The 11,060-nt window shown below is 39.9% G+C and overlaps 1 protein-coding gene across 1 annotated transcript in view; it reads left to right on the forward strand.

The window, feature by feature from the left end:
* The window catches only part of Dnah6 (dynein axonemal heavy chain 6), a 206,444-nt gene that overhangs the window by 16,721 nt on the left and 178,663 nt on the right, over positions 1–11,060 (forward strand). The window contains exons 4-10 of the mRNA XM_028762489.1: positions 3,083–3,350; positions 5,917–6,051; positions 6,138–6,258; positions 6,540–6,666; positions 7,375–7,543; positions 8,376–8,492; positions 10,152–10,352. Coding sequence (XP_028618322.1) covers positions 3,083–3,350; positions 5,917–6,051; positions 6,138–6,258; positions 6,540–6,666; positions 7,375–7,543; positions 8,376–8,492; positions 10,152–10,352 — 1,138 coding nt within the window. The remainder of the gene's footprint in view (positions 1–3,082; positions 3,351–5,916; positions 6,052–6,137; positions 6,259–6,539; positions 6,667–7,374; positions 7,544–8,375; positions 8,493–10,151; positions 10,353–11,060) is intronic.

Raw genomic sequence — 11,060 nt, forward strand, 5'->3', positions numbered from 1 at the left:
GAGAGAGAGAGAGAGAGAGAGAGAGAGAGAGAGAGAGAGAGAGAGAGAGAGAGAGAATTTTGAGCCAGCAGGTGAGATGGCTCAGATGGCAAAGGTGCTTGCCACTAAGACTGATAACCTGAGTTCAAACCACAGGACCCTCATGACAAAAATACACAGAATGACTCTTGCAAATTTTCCTCTGACTTCATGCACACTGTGACATGCCTCCCAAATAAATAAACAAGTAACAAAAAAAATACATGCTTGTAAAAAATTTACATGTATTCTGCCCTGTGGAGAGTTGAGAAGTGGAAAATAAAGAGATTGAGGGCTTGACAATACTTTGTAAACAAAGGGAGTTATGAAAATCTCTAAGTAGCACTAGCAAGTGGATTGATACAATGGACCACAACTGCCATCCTTGTCAGTAGCAGAGCACATACAGCAAGTTTTCCAGACATGTCTAAGACCATAACCACCTGCTTGTTCTTGCTTGGTTTTGATATCTGATGTAAATGAGACACTTGGAGTTGACTAAGTTTTAGAGGTACAGGGATTTGAATAAGAATAGCCCCCATAGCATCATATATTTGAATGCTTAGTTACCAGGAAGTGACACTATTTGAAATGATTAGAAGGATTGGAAGGTTTAGTCTTGTTGGAGAAAGTATGTCACTGGGGCTTTGAGGGTTAAAGAAAAGTCTAAGTCAGATCCATATTCATATTCATTCCCCCCTCCCTCTCGCCCCCTCCTCGGATGTGTGTATCCTTAGCTACTGCTGCAGCACCCTGCCTGCCTGCCACCATGCTCCCCACCATGATGATAATGCACTAGCCTCTGAAGCTGTACACAAGACCCCAGTTAAATGCTTTCTTTTATAAGAGTTACCTTGGTCACAGTGTCTCTTCAGAGCAATAGAACAGTGGCTAAGATGAGGCAAGTTGAAGTTTCATATTATGAAGAGAATCCAAATATATGCTAGTTATATCTTCAGCTATTGATAGTGGCAAAAGAAAACCTTTCAAACGTATCATGCCTGTTTTCATGACATGTGTTCCAGACACTTCCAGCATGAGTTAATTAGAATACAAACAAAAAGTCAGACAGTAAGGTCAGGTGAAAACAAAGCAAGTCAGAGTTTTCTGTGGCAGCAGTGAAATAGGAAGGAACCATGCTCACTATGTTTTATTAATGCAAAAATAGAAATTAAAAGCCCAAGATGGTTTATTACAGTGGTTTATAACTTTTTGACCTCTTAAAAACTAATCATAAATGTGTATCTTATGTATCTTCAACCATTGCAGGCATCTGACAGATGTTTAAAAGGCTACTCTAAAGGGCCTTAGACAACAGATTCAAAATGCAGACCAAGAACAGAACATACGTGTGAAAAACATTGGTTTTCATTGGAGTGCTATTGTCTACTCTTTACCTAGTGTATATATTTTTTTAAAAAGACTTTTTTTATGTTTTTAATTATGTGTGTGTTCGGGTGAGGGCCACGTGCACATGGGTTCTAGTGCCTGTGGCAGCCAGAAAAGGACAACAGGTCCCCTGGAGTTGGAGTAACGTGGTCATGAACATCTGCCACGGTTGCTGGGAACTGAACTCCAGTTCTCTGCAAGAAGAGCCATCAGCCTTAGCCCCTGAGCCCGCATGCTGGCCTCGGTCTCACACACTTCTCACATGTCCTTAACACAGGAAATCTCTGGGCTTTGGCCTTTGTGCTTAATCATTGTCTTGTGATCCTAAGGCTCTCACTGACTCTTTATAGATGTTACTCTCCTGAATTCCTGAACACATATTTGAAAAGGCATGTCATATTTCATATTTGTCTTATTTCATTGAAGTGGTACATATTTTGTTGCTATAGCCAAAATTGTAGGAAATAACTTTGTGCTTTAAATTCTTATTTAAAAATTTTAAATCAGAAAACTTTTAAAGAATCCACCCTTATTTTTCCCTTTTAATTTATCCTGTTCTTGTATTTCTTCTTGATCTAGTTTTCTTCTGTTATGTGAAGCTGAAGAATGCCCTTGAGTGCAGATAAGAAGGGGTATCTTTAATTTAAAAGATTTTAAAAATAATCTGTGATGAAATAGGCATATATTTGAGCTTAATTTGAATCTTGGTTCTACTCCCCATAATTCATGTTTTCTTCAACCTTTCTCATAATCCCATTAACGCTGGATAGTTTAAGGGTCTTTTGTGCTGTTGACATTGAATACAATCTCTAAAGCAGTGGTTTGGAAGGTTCTCAACCTTCTGAATGCTGCGACTCTTTAGTTCCTCATGCTGTGGTGACCTCAACCATAGAATTATTTTTGTTGTTACTTCATAAATGTAATTTTCTACTGTTATGAATCATATTGTAAATATCTGATATTCAGGATATCTGATACCAACACTTGTTGAAAGTATCACTTGACCCAGAAGTGGTCATGGCCCACAGGCTGAGAGCTGTTATTCTAAAGAGTTAATAATTAACACAGACTTCTTTCCAAACACCTTGCATAAAAGACAATTAAATTTAAAATGACTGTAGTTGAGCTAGTCAGATGTCTGTGAGTTCAAGGCCAGCCTGATCTACATAGTGAGTGCCAGGACAGCTAGGACTGCATAAGACCCTTATGTAAGACCCTGTCCCAAGAAAACCAATGTCTAAAATGAAGATGGCAAAATGGTTCAGTGGGTAAAGATGCAGCTGAGTCTGAGGGTTTGAGTCGAACTCCCAGAACCCACATAGTGCAAAGAGAAAAACTGACTCCCACAAATTGTCCTCTAAATCCACACATCTGCAAAATAAAATAAATGTAATAAAATGTCTACAGTGGATTTGTACATTTGTTGAAAGATCTCTCAACTGCAATGATTGAACATATCACTGACATGACATCTCACTAAAGTCTTCACTGTTATTTAAATCTTGCCTTTCTCTATGAAGACTTTTCTTTGAATTGTAAGTTTGTTAGAATTTGGTTAGATTTTAAATGGTATCCACCTTTAACGCGTTTCTCTCTTTACAACAAAAAGCACGTCCACTGTTTCCTCTTGTCCTGAGTACTTCATCCTTTTCTCCCAATTGGTATTCACCCACAGGGTCGTAAGTTATGAGAACATCAATAAAAATGACTACTACACAATTAGCAAAGACGCAGTTACCCACGTTTACAACGATGACATCGAGTACATCGAGATTGAGCGATGGGAACAGGAGTACCTGTACCACAGAGAGCTCACGAAGATCCCCATTTTCTCGCTCTTCCGGAAGTGGAAGGCTTTCAGCGTGTGGCGGAAGAACGTGCGCTCCAAGAAAATCACCGGCTGTCGAAAAGCGCTTCGAAAAAACCTGTTCATTGTTAATCCTGTATGTATTTCTTAATCGTGTTTTAGAAGCAAGCATGACAGAGAAAGAAAGTGTGATGTGGTCACAGGCGTTGGTTGAGAAACACCTGACAACAGAGTATTTTATCTTGGTACAGTACTCACAGCCTTTGTCTGTCACAACATCTAGCAGTCCAGTCAGACGTGGGGTTGCAAGCTCTTAACTAGGAAGCAAAAGGCAGAAGTGTAAGAAGAGAGACACAGTCTCCTTCAATTAAAGGCAGCCTAGAAATCTTATATTGGTGGTTCCTGCGGCAGGGGTTGGCCTCGTGGACCCCTGCCATGTCTATGAAGAATTATGTTCAGGTGTTGTACGGGTAACCACCTCAGTGGTTGTTTCTTTGACGCTAGTCACCTTGTAGGGTCAGTAGCCACCGTTTGCTTCTCTTTGAGAATAATCTGATAGCTTTTTATAAGCATGTCTTGTACAACAGAGGAGATTGAGAGAACTAAGATGAATATAGATGGATAATAATTAAAATCAATCATGCAAAGTAGTGTGTAGGACAGATCATCTGGGGTCATCCACCTCACTGAGCATGCTAAACTGTGCAAGGATAGCCCATTACTTCCCAGCATTAACCTCAGACCCTGCTTTTCTAACTTATTATGGGCTTATTAGCCACTTGAACTTCTTCACCATGGTTTGAACACTGAATAGACACATTTTTGTCATTATGCAAAAATCTTCCTAGATTTTTCTTTTAAATGACCTCTCCTAGGCTTCATGTCTTCTCTTCTATAAGGAGGACCGTCACTTTGCCAGTGATATATAGTGTCACTGTGCTGGGCATGATAGTATCTCCTCTTAAATTTCTTCCTGGCATGCTAGAAAGTTCTCATCTTTCTAAGCTAATATTTACCTAGGAATCTACTCACTGTCTATTATGTCTCCAATATCTATCAAATGCTAACCAACACACCACAAGCACAATCCAAACAATTAAGTGACGTTGACTGTTGATTCTTCTAGACTAGACTAAAAAAAAAGATGCGTGAAATTAATTTTTTTAGTTTAATGATTGTTTTTTAAATTAAAAAATTAACTTTTATTTTGTGTGTTGCCTGAAAATTTGTCTGTATACTGTATGTATAAAGAGCTTGTGGAAGCCAGAAGAGAGTGCTGAATCCTCAGGAGATGGAATTACATACAGTGGTGAGCTGCCATGTGGATGCTGGGAATAGAACCTGGGTCCCCTAGAAGAGCAGCTAGTGCTCCTAACCTGTGAGCAATCTCTCTAGGTCCTATTTACTTCTTTAGTGTGTGTGTGTGTGTGTGTGTGTGTGTGTGTGTCCGTGTCCCATAAGGACAACTTACGGAAGCTAGTCTCTCCATCTGTCTACCTGAGGTGTCCCTAAGACTGAGCTAAGGACCTCAGCCTTGGTTGTAAATGTCTTTACTCACTGAGTCATGTGCTGGCCCTGACATTTATTTTATGATTCTTTTATGAAAACAGCCAACCTTGTGAGCACCTATGCCTAGATTTTCCTCAACAACTTCATTGATACATAATTCACATGCTTGCTATATATTCACCCACCCATAGTATATAACTTAGTAATGATTAGTGTGTCCACAGGGTAACTAACCATTGCCACAGTCAATTTTGGTACATATCCACCACCCTAAAAAGAAGTTCCGTTGGCCAGGAATAGCCATTCTCCATTTCTCCACAGAGCCCTTGTTCCTCTCCCAACATCTACTCCCCGTCTCTGTAACTTTGCCTCTTCTGTGCGCTTAAGGAATCATACAATATGTTATACATTTTTCACTTAGCACACTCTCTTCAAAATGCATCTGTGTTGTGAAATACCATCTATTTTCACTGGCTATCTATATTTATTTGTGTGGTTATACCTATTTTATTTCCTTCTTGATAGATATTTGAATTATTCCTGCTTTTTGGCAATTACAAGTAATGCTTTCATAAATAAGTGCAATTACAAAGAAATATCTATGTGTATTTTTCCTAAGCATATTACAAATTCTCTAAATATTTTCTAAACATATTATAAATTCTCATGTATAAGTTTCTTTTCCCCTGGGTACATTATTGAGATGGAAGTTCTGGGTCATTGGTGACTGTTTATCCTTTTCCAATACATCTTGTTAACCATGGTAAACTTACAGTAAAGTTTAGTTTTGTTCTATGTCATAGCCTCTTAGATGAGTACGTGGTCCCATGTGTGATCATTGTGACTGGACATTATCCAGTCTTTCAGTAGCCATAAGCTGAAGCTAACGGAATTTAAGATGCACAGCTTTCTGCTACTTGTCATTGATCTCATTCCTTTAATAGCTGAAAGACATGCAAGACTCTGAGGTGAAAGAGCAAACTAAATATGATAACCTGAGCAATTCTTCTACAAAACAAAATTCTGAAGAGTTCCCACTTGATGTGTGATTTTGTACACATTTGCCAAGTTAACACACTCACACACACACACACCCCTCTATAACCCCTTCATAACCAGTTTTTATTCTGCACATATTTTTACAACATAGGACCTTGAAAATTAAATAATGATTTATTCTTCTTTTCATCCAGTATCTACAACCAGCTCTCCTTAAAATTAATGAAATGTGCTATCTGCTGAGTTTTATGGGACTTTGTTACATTGAAAAATTCCACACCTACACCCTGCAGGAGTTCAAGGCCGCACAGGTCGTGCGACTGCAGGAGGTAATGGATGCTGTTGTCAAGTTTCAGACTCCTTTCTTCTCAGCAGACTCAGCTGTGACTAACTACACATACCCATGAATGTTTAGGTGACGGAGCGCCTGGAAGATTTCCGATTCGAGGCAAAAGATGTGGTCAGGAAGTCGTGCCGCTTTGCCTTACGCGCTGCGGGGTTTATTCCTGATGACTGTGAAGTTGAAACCCATGAGGGTATGAAGAGCTGAGAACAGGGAGTAGCCTTCTGAAACACTCTCTTCTGTCTTCTCGTTTTCTTTAGAGTTAAATATCTTTCTCACTTGCTCCCAGGTCCTGCTTCTATGCATAGATTCTATACATTTGTTTTCTGGGGCTCTGAATTGTCACAAATCAAAGGGTTGTGTGGCTTTTGAGTTTTGTTTTGTTTTTCTTTGAATGGATATTGAAAGATGAACGTTTAAAAAAAAGGAAAGATAAATGTTTTACAAAAGATTTGTGCCTTATATTGTCCTTAGATTACTTTAAGATCAACATTGCAAGTTTTATTGATGGTCCGTTAGATATACCCACTTATGGAGAATCTGAGAAAATGACTTACACAGAACAGGCCAGCAAAAGGCATCACTGCATGAGGCTCACATGGTGAGAGCATCTTCTTTCTTTCAGGAAAAAGTAGGGAATCTATCCTTCTTAAGATATGAAAGAGTCAGCCCTGACTCAGTGGGTATCCCACAAGCCTGACAACCTGAGTTTGATTTCTAGAACCCATGTAAAACATAGATACAGCTTGCAATGTCAACACTACCGTAAGGACACAAATTGTTGCCTTTGGGCTAATAGCTGCTGTCAAAGAACATAGATATACATGACAAGTGCTGGGTTACAGGGGTGAGTCTCCCAAAGAGCTTGCACTATGAGTACTGGGTTACAGGGGTGAGTCTCTCAAAGAACATGCAAGTTAGTTCACACATGCAAGGATTTCATACTTTACCCACAGACTCAAGTTACATGCATTGTATGCAATTGAGCTTTTCTTTAAAGTTTTTTGAAGAACTCCTGTGACCTTCTGACTAGAGGATCTGGGTGCATTACTCTAATATCCATTTTGTTCATCAGATAGTCCATGGGATAGTTCAAACCACTAGTTAAACCACTGTCCTATAATCGAATATATTTACGCTTTCAGGGGAAGAAGGTCTAAGAACAATTCTAAACTATCTCATGTTTTAATATAATACAACCAAAATTCCAGGAGACGCCATGTTTTGCTTTTTAAATCATTGCATTAGAGTTGCTACGAAGAATATGTAGTAATCGCAGGAAGCTAAGAGTGTTTGCCTTTTCCTCAAGCTTCATCCGTCTGAATGATTACCTGATTCAGAACACCCTGCACGTCCTAACAGTAAATACTGCCAGCTCTCTTCTCAATTTCCTCTCTGATAAACTAAAGCGAACTCCCTCAGCAGATGTCATCCAGAAGTGGATTAGTGAAGAGAAGCCCGAAGTCGTCGAGAAAAAGGTACATTTGCACAAAATCAAGTCTCTGGGTGTTCATCAAGGAGCACCTCTATGTCAGATGTTTTGCTGGTGTTTTCCATATTTTGGAAAAACGGAGGAGTTTCTGTTTCAAATATTATATTAGTTAGTGTTAATTGCCACCCTGACACAACCTAAAATCATCCAGGAAGGGCGTCTTAATGAAGAATTATATAAATAAGGCTGGCCTTTGGGCAAATCTATAGGGAATTATCTGCATCCTTAATTGATGAGGAAGACCAGCCCTGAATGTAGAAACCATCATTGCCTGGCTGAGTCCTGGGCTATATTCATAGAGGGAGTGAAAAAGCAAGCAGGGGTGCATTTGGCCTTTGTCGTTGACTTTGGGTATAATGTAGACAGTGGCTTGAGTTCTTGCCTCTACCTCCCCTCAATGACAGGTGTAGCTTCAAATTGTGACCCCCGTCAACTGTCTCCTCTCCTGCGTTGCTTTCTGCCAGGGTATTTATGACAGCAACAGAAATGAACAGGAGCATATCTGTCTCAGGATTGGAATGTTGAATGTGTGGCTTCTATCAAGTATACAAACCCCATTTCTATTTAAGGCTGCTTTCCAAGTTTGCTCGCATTTCCAGTTTTACAAAGACAATGCTTTCACATTGCTGTACCATCCTCCAATATTTCTATATCTTTGTTCTTCTTATGGCATTATTCCCAGAAAGACTTCCACATGCCAAGGATCTAAATTCAGCTCATTGTGTGAACTCAAGTCCACTCACCTTTGTGTGTCCATTTTCCTTTATAGCATCCTTCTAGATAGGGTCTTTGTAACAACGCACATGTGGTCCTTCCAGGGGGCTCCACTGATGGAAAAGCAAGAAGAAGATGAGTCTCTCATCCCCATGTTCGTCACAGAACTGATTCTGACGGTGCAGTCGCTACTCTTCGAACCTTCTCTGGAAGACTTTCTGGTGTGTGTTTCATTGTCTAACGCCTGCAGATAAGCAGCCTTTAAAATAATGAAGGAACTTCTTTGGGGGTCAGCTGATTGGAAAGACTGCCGTTAGCACTGTTCTCTTGCCTGGGAAACAGATCAGAAGCTCTGCAGGGATGCTTCAGTGTGGTACAAACCTTACAGTGACCAAAGCAGCCCTCTGAGGAGCATCAAAGTCACCACACTGTTCTTCTGAAGTCTTTCCAAAATCATGTTTTATATTAGAAAATTCTATCTTTTGGTTATGTCCTTTTAACAATATTGTTCAAGTTTACCAATATAGACCAATAACCATGTTTCCTCCCTATCTTGTTTTATGTATACTGGTTTGCCCACATACCTAGTGTACCATCAGCATAATACGCACTTGGACACATTTTAAATTTCGAAGTTCTATTGTGTTCTCTGTCCATCTTTCTTTTGTTTTGCAAACTTCCTTTTCTTCTATTTATTTTTAATTTTATGTGCTTTGGTGGTTTGCTTGCATGTGTATCTGTGAAGATATCAGATCCCCTGGGCCTGTAGTGACAGTTGTGAGCTGCCATGGGAATTGAACATGGGTCCTCGGGAAGAGCAGTCAGTACAGTGCTCTTAACCATCTTTCTTCCTTTCTTATTCCTTAACATTATATTATAGGCATTTCTTCATGTCATTAGGTACTTTGGAAACATCTTTTGGAAAGAATATAGCATTTTGTGCACACACATACACACACATACATACACACAAACACTATAATTCATATGTCCAAGCCACCATTTTTAAATATTTTTGTTTTCTCTAATCATTTTAGCTATTATGAGTAATTCAGACACAGTGAATGTCTTTGCACATAAATCTTTATATCTATGTCTAAGTTTTAATCTCAGCTTATACTTCTAGAATAGAAACCATTTTCCAAATACCAAGAAGCATGTAGTCATCATTTAAACTTCCATGGCTTTTCCTTTGGCTTGCCTTCTCTCACACTCTCTAGTGTTTTAGTCACATTCCAGATCATTACAACGTGTTGCCTTGGTTTTTTTTCTTCCAAAAGACAAGATTTCTTTGTGTAGCCCTGACTGTCCTGGAACTAGCTGTATAGACCAGGCTGGCCTTGAACTCACAGAGATCTGCGTACCTCTGCCTCCTTAGTGCTGGGATTAAAGACATGTGTCAGCACCCCCAGCAATCGGCCTCTTTTTCAATTAGAAAATATTTGCTGTGAAAACCGAACTGTGTCTTCAGGTTTTCTCAGAATTGCAGAATCAACACACCTGCTGTGGTTGGTTGTGTTATTCCCATTTTTAAAAAGATTTTATTTACTCATTCATTCCTGCACTTGTTTAGTGTGTGTGTGTGTGTGTACACTCGTGCACTCGTGTGTGCAAGCATACACTTGCACATGTCTACGCATGTGCACACACTGTAGTTGCTGGAGAATGAGGAGACCAGGCAAAGGTGCAACATCTCCTGGATCTGGAGTCACAGGCGGTTGTGAGCTGCCAAGAATGGGTGCTGGGGCCTCATCTCCAGCTCTCTGAACCTCGGAGGCATCTCTTCAACCCCAGAATGAATCACTCTTAATTTTCAGGAAATTCAGAAACTGTAAATATAGTCGCCTGTGCTCATCTTCTATTTGTTTTCTCTCTGACAGGATGGAATTTCTGGGGCAATTAATCACTTTGAAAACACAGTGTTGTCAGTTCCTAATCTGGTGCCTGACTCGTACTTTGACGCTTTCACCAGCCCATTCATTAACAAGAAGGTTGAGGAGAAGACCTGCGGGCCCGGGCCGAGCCTGTCAGCAGTTTTTGAGGATGACAGGAACTTCCTCACCATCATTATGCAAATAAAGGTAGGTTCACTTTGACTAAAAACTGTTTTTTTATTATAATCGAGGCAAGCATGTTCTTCTGGTCTTGTCTTTGAATGTTCTATCTGTGGAAACTGACAGGTACCTAATCTCTAAATAGTAAAAATCTGAAAAAAAAATGTGGAAACTTTAAAAATTGTCCTGCCGGGCCCAGTGAGAAGGCTCAGCAGGTAGGTGCTGGCTGCCAACCCTGACAACCTGAGTTTAATCCCGGGAATCCACACGATGGGAGGAAAGACAACTGACACCTGCAAACCAGCTGTGTTGTGACCTCTATCAGTGCCTGGAGGCACCTGCCATCGTACAAAATAAATAAATAAAAGTATAAGAAAAGCATTTAAAATATGCTGCAAAACTAAAGATAACACTGAAAAAACTCCTTACCGAGTCTGGCAGAACAGTAGCCTGCTGTTAGCAAACTCTTATCTTGTGTTTTTGGGACATCATGTTGAGTACCAATAGAACAGAGCAAGGTCTTGCCAGCCATCATTCTGATTGAAGTCATCTTTTCTTAAGTGCTTTGTGTGTGTTTTTTTTTAAACACAGTGTAATTATTTGAGGCCTATTAGAGACTAAATGGGCCCATCCCCCTTAAATGCAGATGCTAATTATATGTGTATTTATTTTGTAAGTGGATGCAGGTGGATGTGGGGGGATGCAGGTGGATGTGGGGAGATGTGGGGGATGCAG

This window comes from Grammomys surdaster, unplaced genomic scaffold, assembly GCF_004785775.1.
Source record: "Grammomys surdaster isolate TR1022 unplaced genomic scaffold, NIH_TR_1.0 133, whole genome shotgun sequence".
Classification (NCBI taxonomy): domain Eukaryota; kingdom Metazoa; phylum Chordata; class Mammalia; order Rodentia; family Muridae; genus Grammomys; species Grammomys surdaster.